This window comes from Serinus canaria, chromosome 10, assembly GCF_022539315.1.
Source record: "Serinus canaria isolate serCan28SL12 chromosome 10, serCan2020, whole genome shotgun sequence".
NCBI lineage: Eukaryota > Metazoa > Chordata > Aves > Passeriformes > Fringillidae > Serinus > Serinus canaria.
Window position 1 is genome coordinate 13,950,959 of NC_066324.1, and position 13,949 is coordinate 13,964,907.

Sequence of the window (13,949 nt, forward strand, 5' to 3'; positions counted from 1 at the left end):
CTGCTGTGTAGCTCCAGACACCCATTGGACACATTTTTGCAAGCCAATAGAAAACCCAGATGACAGCAGCGAGTGACTTTATGTACATTCCAAATGCCACTTGATCTCACATCTTGGTCTGCCAAACAAAATTAGAGACACTTATTGTCTGTTTTGTCAGCTGATGGCTTCAGGACTTTACATGGGTTTTGTTTCTGGTCAATAGTTTGGAGAAGAACAATTATGATGAATTCTAAGGCAAAAAATTTTTCAAAAGTTGAAAAGCTACACTTGCTGAATAGGAAGATGGGTTATGCCAGACATTCAGAGCAGAAGAGTCAGTGTGGGTTCAGTTAAAGGGCTCGATTGTCCCCACAGCCTAATACAGGCAGCAAAACCATCCCATTCCATAGCCACTCTGGGACTTGTGGGATTGCACTCTGGTGTCAGAGTGAGAACAAAGGTTGTGTCTGTGAAGAGGAAGGAGCCCATGGGTCAGATCTGCATGATGCTGTCCCTTGATTGTGTAGGTGTGAGGGAGGGGGAACAAAATGCTTTCTAAGAAGAAATATTACATATTCTCTTCCCTCCCTCAGTCCAGGAGGAAAAAATACCAGAGATTTACAACTCCAAGCTGTTCTCCTGCTTGCACTTGTTTTTCAGACTGCAGGTGTGCAGTGCTATGTCTCAGAGCTATGCATACAATAACAATTCCTATGACATTAAAGGAGAGTTCTGAAGTAGAATGGCACTTCCTTCCCTTGAAGACATTTGGACAGAGGCCAGAATTTTGGGGAGCTCTAATATAAAATGGCACATGTGGCTATCTGGGGTGAACCACCCAATTTTTAGTTACAGGAGTTAAATTTTACATCTCCCAGGTAAGAAGATTTAAAGAAACATTAATGAAAAACCCCAAACCCCATGTCTTCTCAACCTCTTCAAGGATACAAGAATATTGTAAGTAGTCTTAATGTGATCAGAAATTACCTGTATTGTGTACTCCACCAGGATGCAGATACCCTGCTACCTTTTTTAGGAGTATAAAATGAGCATAACAGTTCTCAACGTTGTGTTGATTTTTTGCCCATGTGTGATGATAACCTGTGAATTTAAATGCAGGTCCAGAACAAGTCCCAGATAATGCAGCACAGTGGCCCAGTTATGATCTGGCTGTAACATAATGTCACCTTAGCAATGACACACTTACGTGTAGACACTTTTTCTTCTGTAATTGCCCAGCTCAACATTATTTATGTGTAAAATGTATGCCTTAAAAAACTGGCATTTTAATAAAAAGTATGCAAGTATAAATGCAGGGTGGAGGAGGTGAATTAGAAGGTGATATCTGATCAAAGAGGTTCTGAAAGGAGTAGAATAATTACTCCTAGGTAGGTTTTCAGGCATCTTTCTGAGATGGAGTTTATTGCCATTCCAAACATTTATTGTCTATGATGAATACTTTCAAAGTTGTAGTGGGAATCAATTGTGCAATTACCACAGATTTTTCCATGAGAGCTGGGGTGCTGCCTGGGTTTCCCCCTTTTCAAGAGCTCTGCAACATTGATATGTGAATATTTTGCTTGCAGTTGAACCTCCCTGGAGTCAGTGGGGTCACCCCTGGGTGTCAAGTTACTCATGTGCTCTATCAAGCTTAGTAGTTTTAGAATATTTTCACAATGATAAGAGTTAGATGACCTGACATATTTATGCCAATGTGAGATCACCTCATAACTCATGCATGTGAATAGTATTGAATGTGTTATTCAAAGTACTCCCTAACGAGGGAAAATACTTCAGACTTCATAAAACTTATTTTATAGATCAAGTTGTATACTTCAACATATTTAAAGTTTTAAAGAGTTTGACCTTACTTTAGTTTTACTGCTGAGTTTGCCATTAGCCATAAGGTATTTTGAAAACTTAGGTGAGACATATCTGGTACACATACCTCCTGCACAGAAATTAATTGAATCCCTGGTATGTAACCAATCTGGGGCTGATGCAATTGCTAAACTTCCTTGTGATTGTAATGTGAATGAGAAACTGGTAAGACTTTAAATTAGGTACACAGGACAATATTTGAGTGTGGAGCTCTATTTCAAAATATTTGGCACTTAGTGCTAAATGGAATGACAGAAAGCTTTATAATGGCAAGTGGATTTTTTCAAAGAGGTGTAAACACATTTGTTTCCTTCTCTTTGCCTGATTTCATAGTTTAAAAATCTGCAAGCTGATAACTTTTTTATAAACTTCAAATGCACCTGTATTAATAAATATAGTGAAAACTGAAGAAAGAAAAGGAAAAATTACCAAGAGAGGCACAACATATGTCAAAACAACTCTGAAACAAGTACACCAAACCAGTCAGCAAGCACTCAGCAGCACCAAAGGGAGAGTCTTTCTGAACAGTGATGCTTACTATTGCTGAAAAAACCTTCCAGAAAGCACAGCTTACAAGTTCAGAAAAATACTCAGAAATTTTCAGTTTTTTTCAGGATAAGAAGAGAATTCCAGTAAATCAGTTTTCAATGTTAATAAAAAAAAATTTAAAAAGGTGATTTTACAATGCAAATCAATTGCATTTAGAACCAGTAATGATGATTAAAGGTTACCTTATATTATGCCCTGATTTTCAGGCTGGAATATTTCTGGATCTTAATTTGCATGGAAACATTCACTAATGTTTATTAAGTTGTAGAGTTGAAAACAATTTAGAGAACAGCAGTGGAATACTTACATCTCTCTCCCATTGCCAGACATTTTGAATCCTCCAAAAGGACTTTGGGCATTTAAGGCATTGTAGCAATTTATCCTGTAACAGGAAGAGGCATTAAGTCCAGCTGCACTGCCAGAAAGACCTTTGGATAACTCGGAGAGGCTGAAACTTGTGGAGCTAAGGACACTCTATACCTCTTAGTAATAACAAACTTGTTTCATGTTGAAAAGAAATGAGGGATTTATGCTACAAAAACAACAGTCTGCTTCTCACTCCTAAGGAGAATTGGATTTGACCTGTGAAGGCAGGAGGAGAGCACCATACCCTTGGACACATCTTCAGTAATGAACTGTTAATCTGCTGCCAAACCTCAGTGCCAGTTTATAACAAAGAGCTGTTAGATTTGAGTTTGCTCTTTTTCTCCCTAATTTCTTGCAGATCTTTACTCAGGTTTCACATAATAAATTGCAAGCTACTAAACTCTAGAGTTGGCATTCCCCATTCCTAAAGACCGGAGAGCAGGAGTCCCCTCAGTTCCTTAATGTTGTAGAAAGTAGGTACTTTGTGCCTTTAGTAAACCCTGCCAGGTTTCCTGTGCTCCCCAGAAAGGATGGTTTGCCCTGGTTGTTCTCGGTAAGGCTGCTCAGCAGTGGCTGCCCTGCTCCTGGGAAGCAAGGTGCTTTCCAGCTCCAGCAGCCTTCCCCAGCACTGAGCAGCCACAGAACCTCCCCACTGCTGTTCCATGGCTTGGCCAGTGACCCACCACTAGGATGGGCTGCATGAATATTCTTAACAAAGGGTGCAAAACTGAAGGGAAATGATGATAGTGAGTCAAACTCTTTTATCTTTAAGAGCGGGAGTGGGTTAATTTCTGCTTACCAGACTGTCCCAGCCTGCATTGCTGAAGAGACTGTCAGGGCCTTGTTTATGTCATTTGTAAAGACAGCAGCTACCAGACCAAAATCAGAATTGTTGGCTCTCTCTATAACTTCATCCATGGTTTTAAATCTCAGTATTTCTTGAACAGGCCCAAAAATCTGCAACAAAGATTAAAAATTAATAAACTTCCCCCCTTAGAGACATTTTATTCTTGTTTTTTTCTGCTTTCTTAATTATCTTCTCTCTCCTATTATACTCTTAAAATTTCCCACAGCAAAATTTAGTGATAAATAGTGATAATATTTGTCTGTAAAACTGCATGAATTTTCCAAAGCAGGTGCCTCAGGGGAACTTGTCCATTCTACCCATATCTCCTCTTTGATTTCTGAGACCTTACAGTCAGTGACAAAAATTGAGCTTCCTTACCCAGCTGATGTCACTTGCTGTGTGCATTAGGAGTTCTGAAAAGATTTATTTTTTTTTAACATGGTCATAATTTTCATTCCAAAGGTTTTGTCTTAGGAATGAAACAAAAGGACAAAAAATAATATTTAGGACATTTTAAAAAGATCTTGCCCACACATGTGAGTACCTCTTCCTTGGCAATCCGCATGTCATCTGTTACATTGGAAAACACTGTAGGTTCAATGAAGAATCCCTTTCTTCCCAGCCCCTTTCCCCCACATTCAAGTTTTGCTCCTTCAGTGATGCCGCTTTGAATCAGTTCCAAGATCTTGTTGTATTGTTTTTTATCAATCTGAAAGAGAGAAAAAGCTGTTTGATGTGCAGACCATGTACTTGACAACCAAGTCCAAATAGGTGTTTTTAGACAAGTCATGTTCCAGTGAATCTGTTCCTGTTCCCATTCTTTGAGCTGCAGACGCCAAAGATCTACAAGCAGGTGCTGACTGTGACCTCGGGCTCAGACTTCTCAAGATGTGTCACCTTATGTTTGTGGCTTAACCCATGCTCTTGCTAAACAATCTAGTTTACAAGCACGAAATTAGGCAGATCATTAGGTTTTGTCCCAGATTAGCTTCCTGAAAACGTTATAAGCCCAGCTGATTATTAGTGGCAGGAACATTTTCTAAAGCCTTATTTCTGATTGTGCCCATCTTCTGCTTAGAATTTCTGGATATTGAAGCACAGTTATGGTTGTAGACAGTTCTTGACAGTTGAGTGCTCACAGAGACGTTTAAGAGCTTCTCACAGTTTACAGCTGTATTTTGGGGGTTCAAGATCCAAATCTTGCTCTTAAAACTGGAAGGCAAAAACTGATATTTAAATTGAGATTTTTTTTTTATTTAACAAGAAACACCTCAGAGCTGCACAGCTAATTTACTCCTTTAGAATTTTAATCTTGAAAGAATGTATCGTGTCAGCTACCCTGGACCTCGAGTGAGTGTTCACTGACTGAGCTCTGCCTTAGTGGAATTTAAATACTTCAGGCATCTCCTGGGCTGTAGAGCCAATGCCCTAATCCTTTACCTGTGGACCTTGTTCTGTAGTTGGGTCAAAAGGACTCCCCACAACTCTCCTCTTTGCACGTTCTACGCTTCTTCTGACAAACTCTTCATAGATTGATTCTTCCACGTAAATCCGTGAGCCTGCGGTGCAGCATTGACCTTGATTGAAGAAGACTCCCTGGTGAGCTTGTTCCACAGCATAGTCCACTGAAAAACAAGACAGCTCATGTTGCACTGGAACACCTGGGCAAATCTGCCTTTGCACCAGTGCTGTGTGTATAACACAGTGCCGCATTCCCAAAACTTCAGTAGGAGCATTTGGTTAAATAAAACTAAATCATGATATCCCGTACTTGTGTCAGGTGAGAAATGAGGATGATTCCCAATGGAAAAGCTAAGACAGTGCCTTAGCAGTCAATAGGAGTAAGGTATACAAGAACAACTTCACCAATGTCTTATATCTAGCAACATACCATTTACCAAGTAAAACCCTTGAGGGCACCTCAGAAGCAGGATGTGCCCCACATAAATACATCTGACTGGGTCACAATATGAGAAGAAAATTTGTCTGTGATCCCAGGTTGGTAATGGGTTATTAATACTTAATGTGGGAGAATTACAGCAAAACAAATAAATGGGTAAATTTGACTTTGATAATGGCAAAACCTCTCCTTCCCAAAAAGGCAGATTCTTTTTTTGCAACATAGAAATTTCCTCTTGGCCCAAGCAGATGACTGGGTAAGGCCTTAAAATTATAGGTCTGTTACAGAACAATCAACCCTTGATTTCTACTCTAACTTCATTGGGGGTACAACTAACACATTCTGTTCAAGCAGGAGAGTGGATCTGGTCATATTTAGACATTCAAGGCCACATTCTTACTTTCTGACTAGAAAAGAAAAATTAATTAATCCCTAAACAGTGATGCCCTACAGCACTGTAATACCTCTGTTACCAGTTGTAGCACTTTGGAACATTGCTTAAAGTATAATCTTTTATGGACTAAACAAAGCAACAGTGCTTTACTTTCAGCACATTCTAGACAATTCTGTCTAACAGAAATGTCTTTTTATGCCCTCAGTGTGGTCTTAAGAAAAATTATATGGGGTGTTCCTTGGACCACTTTTAAATTTTCCCTGGCAGCTCCATGGAGATTGAAAGCACTAGTGGATAGCTGTGATTAACTAATGTTTCTTCTCTATTGTTAACAGTTTTTCACCATGAGGGGCTCTAACCATTCTTCTCTTTTTTTCTTTTCTTTTTTTTTTTTTTTTTTTTTTGGTGCACTAAACCTTCAACAGCTTTATCATGCTTTCTGCTAACTTTTGGCACACAGTGTTCCTCAAGCAGAACAAACAACTCCTTTGGAACGGTGAGCCAGTTGCTGTTTTTAAATAATCAGAGCTTTGAAGTTTAAATCTTAGGCAAAGTACTGGAGGTTGTAATTGTGGGAAGACCAGAGAGCAGTTGTCCTTCCCCCAGGGAAGGTCACAACACAGACCTTCCCCTGGCACACGTCACTCTACTGGAAATGTTTAGGTGTTCACGTGTGAGTTAGCAGGTGAGGGACGTTTGAGGTGTGGTGATGTCTGGTGGGAGGTGGAGATGAGGAACTGGGGTAGAAGGCTGGAATATCGGTGTCTGGCTCCAGCTGACAAGAGCTCTTTTAGATTACCAGGATGACTGGCTGAAATTTCAATTTTTGATTTGGTAAAGCACTTCTTTGTAGAAAAGCTGCAGGAAGTTGTTGAGCTTTCCCTAGTTTTCCAGATATTAACACATTTTGAAAATGGATACAGGATTGTAACCATCTCTTGTAATTGCTGCTATTCAAAATCATTCTTCACTATTCCCTTCCCTCTTTTAAATGAGATGACCAAATCCTTATGTGTCTGTTTACTGGGGTTGCAAAGTTCTCAGAAAGGGCATTGAGTGCAGTGTGCCTGCACTCAGCCTGAAACAAGAGCTCAGAGCAAGGTGTGAACCATCTCATTCATCTTCAGGGGTGTTAACTTCAAAACCTCCTGCTGACAATTTAGATATCAACATTGTAACTATTTCGTTGCTGATCATTTAAGCAGAAACTTCCAGTTTGTGTTTACATCCCAAGCTAAACAGCTGTCCTGTACCTTCTCAGGTGCCAGAAAGCTCAGCTGCACAACATCATACATCTGCCAAAATCTTCAGCTCCCTGCAGACAGTGGCAGTGAGGATATTTCAATACACAGTTCTTTAGTTGTGAAAATTTTAAAAATGGAATAATCTCCCTTTATAGCTACTTAAAAAAGGAATACTGCATTGACTAGATTCACAAGTGTACATAAAAGTTGTCCCTTTTTATAATTTCTTTGAACCAAAAAAAATTACAGAATTTCCAGATTTAAAGCACTAACATCACCTTGCTGCAGAGCATATGATGGCAAATGTGTGTGGGACTAACTGTGAAAAACACCATGTCTATATGCTTGGTTATAACCTTTTTTCTGCTCTCTTGTTGACAATGAATCTGTGGGTTCCAAAGTTGTATTTTATAAAATATAGCACATCTTAGATCACTTCTGTAAGATTGAAAAGTGCCATTAGATACAGCTGTATTGCTTCACTTCACTTTATATGAAAGACATGCCCTAAAATAGTTTTTTAAAAAGGAAAAAGACATCATGCAATCATGTTTTTTAGCAAAAATATGGAAGCGCTGACTTACAATCAGCATCTGCGAAAATAATGTTTGGGCTTTTCCCACCCAGCTCCAGTGTAACTCTCTTCAAATTACTCCTTCCAGCTGCTTCTTGGATCAGCTTCCCAACCTGAAAGGAAATAGAGACACATTTTACAGGGAATGTAGTCATACAGTTCATTTTAACAGCCAGGGTTGGCTATCAGTAGAGCAGTGCTTTAAATAATCCAGCAGGTTCTTCGTTCCAAACATATTCTCATCAGCAGTGGACAGCTTTCCTTTTTTTTTTTCCTAGAAATTGAGAGGGGATAAAGCACAGCACTAAGTGTACCATTCATCCCTATGCAGCTATGCTAAAATGCCTTGGGGCTTTTTTTTTAGGGCATTTTAGGAGGGCTGAATTAGAAATTTGAAATGGATGTGACTAGACTTACTTCCATCCAAACCACTGACATGCTCACAAGGCTTAATACATCAAATTCTGATGAAATCATCTTCCTCCTCTGCAGGATTAACAGCACAGAGCAGAATACCAAGTAGGCAAGAAGTTACAAAAGCACCGTCCCAGACCTGACCCACAGCTGCACCACAGATAATGGGGGTTGAGGAGGTCAAAATCACCTCCAAAATGTCTTTGTAGATTGTGGGGTCAGCTGGAGCAACCACAAATTGCAGATCTCACAAATGAACATGAGCATGGATTAAATGGAGTACCAATCTGACAGCTACAGATTTGCCATGCTTCCACATCAGTACAGTTGGAGGGGTAGCTGTGCTCCCTGGAAATTCTCCTCTCCCTGGATCAGCAAATCCAAAATAGATCAGCTTTTGTACAGTTGTAGTGTAACTGTGACCATTTTGCAGCTAAAGAAGTAATCACAGATCCTACCTGGTAAAACACAGGACCTAAAGTACCTATTGAATATTGAGGAGCCTAAGAACCTTGGTAAGTGCTTTATTTTAACTGGGACATGTTTTAATGTCACACAGAAAGTTAGAGGTGAAGTGAGATGGGAGTGAGTCCAGAGCTGGGCTTTTTTCTCCATGTAGTACTCTGGTCTCTCTGTTTTCTATTTCTAAGGTTATGTGAGTGAGATTCCCTGCAGCAAGGGGTTAATGGATGAGAAGCTGAACCTCTTAGAGAATTGAAGGCAGTCTGCTAGAGAAAGTTATGTCAGCACTGGAGTAATCAGAAAGCAAATGAAACAGAAACCAGGGCCCCCAAAGAAAAAAAAAAAAAACAAAAAACAAAGGAAAAACCTCACAGGATAATGAAGGAATTGTGAACCACTTCATGTACCTTTGTGATTAACTGTTTATCTGGTGATACCACAGTTGAGTGTGACTGAGGTTTTTTCTTTTTAAAGAAAAAGAAAAAGCTTTTTTTCTTTACCCCTGTATTGATGGAATGGAGTGTTGACATTATCATGAAATTCTTTGCATATCCCCTTAATTGGAGCTGATTTTATTGCTATGTTTGACTGACAGCCAGAAGTGAACCTGAAAAAAAAGGATCCTTTTTGCCTTCCACCCCCACCGCATACACCGAGCACGTCATCTGGAAATTCCAGCCTCTCAAACTGTGCTGAAAATGTGCACTGGAAACCAGAGTTCTGTGTTTATAGCCCGTGCCAGCCAATGCCATTCACACCCTTGCTGCCTTGAACCTCCCTCTCTCAGAGATCAACAACCAGGTATTTCCTCTCAAAAATTCACAAAGAGAAGGACAGACCAAGAAAGCCAGAGCAATGTGTCCAACCTTCATCGCCCTGCTTTCCATTCTACTTTAATGTCAAAATGCTTTTGTACATATAAGTAAAGACTTTGAAAGGGTTCCATGCAAACAAGTAATTGACAAGTATGTAAGTCCAAATATAGTATATGGTAAATATTCAAGTCCAAAGGGCTTTTAGACAGTGGTGTTAATTTGGAAAAGTGTAGTCTGAGGTATTTTTAATATAGGGAAGTTGTCAAGTTTCCCAGTAAAAACTTAATAGAAGGCTTCACTGTGTCTTTCCTGTTAGAGATCACTGTAGACATCAGGATGGTGGGGCTCATGCTGCTCAGCATTTTTGTTCACTGTGCTCCCGTTGTGCCCTGTGCATTCACAAGTTGAGAAAAGTCTCAGGGCAGGCACCAGCACCGTGGTTATTTAGTGACAAAGGCGGCCTTTTGTGACTGATCCTCTCTTTATGGAGGAAGACAGCATGAAAGGGATAAGTGATAGAGTTGCAATCTGCCTGGCCTTTCAGGACACGCTTCCCGCGGAGTCTCTGTGCTCGATCCCTCAGCTCCCAATAGCAGCACAGCCTGGAGAGGGAAGGCTGGAAGAGAGGACTCCCCCACAGATAATGGAGCTGTGTGATTATTCAGCAGGAATGTTGGCAGAGAAAGCCCTGACTCCCCAACCTTGTTTTGAATAGGCTTCAAGATTGATATCAGGAGTATCCCCGGATAGCTTGTGAAGTACCATAACCTTGTAAGCTGCATGGAGGGTGAGGCAGATGTAATTTGGTCCATCTCAAAGAAAACAATTTGTTATGCAGACCAACAAAAACAAAGATTAAAAAGTAGTTTGAGGGACTCCTATGCAACAAAGCTATTTGAAGGATAGTCCTGGAAGGGTCTGTTTCTGGACTGTCGATGGTGTGACACTGGGCAGTGAGAATGTATCATGATGTAAAACATTTTATTGTTTTTCATTTATGCCTTCTCTACATGGAAGTTTAATGTCTCTTTCAAGAGGAGGCTTAAGCAGTCGCATTTTAAATAATTTGTGCAGATATTTTAAAATGTTTGTTGCCTTTCATGTTCTCTTAATTTTCTCTTTTCAGACAGAAATCTGTATTTCTAAAGGGTACAGGTGGGTTTGACTGTTACTGTTGGAGCACTCAAAGTCTCATGAGTCAAAAGCAAACCTCCACGGTTTGTGGTACTTCCTCTTCAGTTCTGTCATTTAGAATGTCTGGGTTCTCCTTTGCTCTGCTCACACATAAACAGTAAATCATCAGGGAACACCTGAATATAGGGGAGCTGCAGTCTAGCTGAACAGCAGGTCATTTTCTTGATACTTCCTCAGATAAGACAGTGAAGGGAAGAACTGTACAGGGAGATGTATGGATTAAAATACTCCATGAACAGTGCAAAATATGGCAGAGGAGACATACATCATCAGTTAGGCATTTTAAATAATATATTCTATACCTTTACTGGGATGTTGAGAGAATATCTGTAGGACATTAAGTGGTTTAAGTTACAAGAGATTAATTGAGTTTTGTGGAGATGATGTGGCCAGACAAAAATTTCCAATGTTTTCTGGAAGTACAGTTTTCTCTCTCCAGCTATTGAGACACTGGATGTCGTTGTTTTGGCAAATCCCTCAGACCCATGCTGCTGCTCCCTCAGTTTGCCTTATTTTTTATGAATTCCAGATTATATGCAAAACCTTTCTGACAAGGATCTTAGAGCCTCTTGGCATGTTCAGGGTGTGTCTCCTGCAATGACAAGCGAATTTGGAATACTGGCACAAAGAAGAGCAGCTTTATTTCACTGTGCCATGCCCTATGTGAGGAGCAGCCCTGAAAAGAGCATACTGAATAGTGCAGCACAAGTGAAAAGGCAATCTTAAACACAAATTCCTGGAGAGAATCCTAAGCTATAAATGCCTAACTTGTTCCATAGGTTAAATCCTGGCCCCTTGGAAGTCTGTGGCTAAACTTCTGCTAATGTTGATAGGACTGACACACCATCCTATTTGTAATGGGCTTAAGAAGGTGATTCCTTTTGATATGCATCTTTCATAGGCAAAGAGGCACAACAGTTGCCCAGGAACAGCTTCCTAAATGCTACTAAAAACACGAAGGACAAGGGAAACAACTTCTTCTCATTCAGGATGTACAAGCTGTCCAAGATAGGATCCAAAAGATTCTGCAGAAGCAAGAATGAATGCTAATGTAGCCTCCCTAAATCCTTACACAGGGTATGTGTGTAGCACCATAAGCTCTTAGACTTCTCAGAACGGGTCAGATCACCTTTAGGATTCTTATTGCTAAAGTAGAAAATGCCAGATTGCAATTCTTCCTGAAGCCTGAAAAACAACAAGAGATTGTGTGATCCAGAAGAGCTCACACAACCCATTGCCTGTGCAGTAGGAAGACATTCTGTCTACATCATTCATTGGGACATTTATCTCACTTTGGAAATGAAAGGAGAATCCTGCTGAGTAAATTAGAATCAGTGGTAATACAGCTGTTAGCTACAAACATTTGTTTGGCATGAATCAATCTCAACTCTCCCGTAGTTTGCTTTGATGGTCTCTCTAGTATCTTGTTGACTAATGATGAGATCATGGTTTGTTAATCTAAGTGCATAAAGAAAACATTCTGCCAAGCAAAATGCAGACTCTTTTGCTGGGGTTTATTGCAGTTGTTTATAGACCTTTTGTTTACACAGGCATCCAAACCAATTTGTTGGATATTTATTTGGGTTACTCTGCAGAGCTGCCTGAACACAGACCTGAATCCTATCTTAAATCTGTCTGCATTTTAATGGGTCGTAGTTTGAACAAAGTGGAAACCAGCCACTTAGGATACATTTCTTGTTGGCCAGAACTTCAAATGTTTTGTGTGCTATCTATAATTCTCATCTTGAGAGCATTTAACAACTGGAGGGAGTTGTAAGCCAGTCTGATTTGGAGGTTACACATTTGGTTTTAAACAGAAGTTATTAGAACTCATTAAACTTTTGCAACAATCAAAATGCAATTTTTATCCCAGGCAGGGCTTTAAATCTGCATTTTAAAATATTTATAACTTCTTACTCTCCATAATAATCTCTAATTTTAAACCCAGTACATACTGCCCTCAACTATTCCCTGTGTACCAGGTACTTCTGGGTACACCATCCCCACACCAGTTCCAGTTCAGGTGCAGCACATAGGCAGCAACTTGGGCAGACAGCTCACAGCAGGAGAATGGCTGTATTTGCAAAGCCTTAACTGAGCTCACAGATTTGAATGGGAGTAAAGGCAAATTAAGAGTAAACCAGCTTCTGATGGCTGCTTTTCTCTGATATGAAGACCTTTCACCTTTTTTGCCAAGCAAGAGTTCCTTTAGAGAATAAGAAAGTGATGTGAAGAAAGCCTTTGCATTTCTGGTATGTGTAAAAAATTGTCCCCTCATCAGCATCTGTCTAGGAAATCCATAAAGCCCACTGTTATTTTACTGGGCAAGACACTTGCAGAACATCTCCTGTACTTCTGAGCACTGCAGCCTAACAGCAGACACATGGGAATGCCAGACATCCTGAGATTCGACCTGTTCTTAAACTCAGAAATTGTAAATTGCAAGCTCTAATTAAATTGTTGCTAATATGTTTTTTAAAGTAATTCAGACAAGAATATGTAGAACAGTGAAGCTGAGGCAGAGAGGGGCAGTGCAAAAGGAAAAGGCCTGTACAGTAAACAACAGGGATAGGGGGACACAGCTGAGCTTTACCTCTCCTGTGCTCCCAGTGAGTGGCAGTTTCACCCTGCAGCTCGGGACCAGAAGGAGCAAGGAGAAATTCAGTAAGATGTAATGAGATATGTACATTGATTATGGACTTTCAAGGAAAGGTAGGAGCAACTCTTAACATGGTCATATTGGCTGGAAGAAAGTTTGGTTATGGCAGTTTATATTTCATCTGATTGTGGAAGATGAGGAAAAAATGTGTCAGTGAAGCCTGAGAGGAGATTGCTGTAATTAAGGAGGCTCACAGATTAGCCCTGGTTGACTAAAACCAACACAGTAAAAATAAACATTTTGGTTAAAATGCCTGTACCAAACAGGCTGCTGAAGAGTGAACCGAAGCAAGCAGAGAAGCCAAGAAAGCTACTGGAACCTAAGGAGGCACAGTATTTTAGGTGGGCTTTCATACTCAGTATGATTTTATTTCTTTCACTGTGGCAGTTGTCAGAGTGAAATGCACAGCCTGCCAGGTGTTTGCAGAACCCTTCCCCTTCCAAGTGAGCTGTGGATGGAAGAGCTTTGAGGTCCATGTACTAGGGGACTGGGAGAGGAAGATGATCTATGGGAGAGTGTTTCATAAGAAGCAGATAGGCTGAGGGATGAAAGAGTTGGCAGACTGTTCTTTTAATGTGTACAAGCTAACCCATAAAAGGAGGGGAAGCAGGAAAGATGGAGAGAAGTGAAATCAAAGAGCTCTTTATGCTTTTTCATGCATAATTTTG

General features: G+C 40.2%; 1 protein-coding gene across 6 annotated transcripts in view; it reads right to left on the minus strand.

The window, feature by feature from the left end:
- Window positions 1-13,949, minus strand: part of ALDH1A2 (aldehyde dehydrogenase 1 family member A2) — a 140,245-nt gene that overhangs the window by 3,957 nt on the left and 122,339 nt on the right. For all 6 annotated transcript variants that reach the window (XM_050978533.1, XM_050978534.1, XM_050978532.1 and 3 more), the window contains 5 exons: window positions 7,748-7,850; window positions 5,066-5,250; window positions 4,170-4,334; window positions 3,578-3,735; window positions 2,720-2,794 (listed from right to left, as the gene is read on the minus strand). In XM_050978533.1, the coding sequence (XP_050834490.1) occupies window positions 2,720-2,794; window positions 3,578-3,735; window positions 4,170-4,334; window positions 5,066-5,250; window positions 7,748-7,850 (686 nt within the window). The remainder of the gene's footprint in view (window positions 1-2,719; window positions 2,795-3,577; window positions 3,736-4,169; window positions 4,335-5,065; window positions 5,251-7,747; window positions 7,851-13,949) is intronic.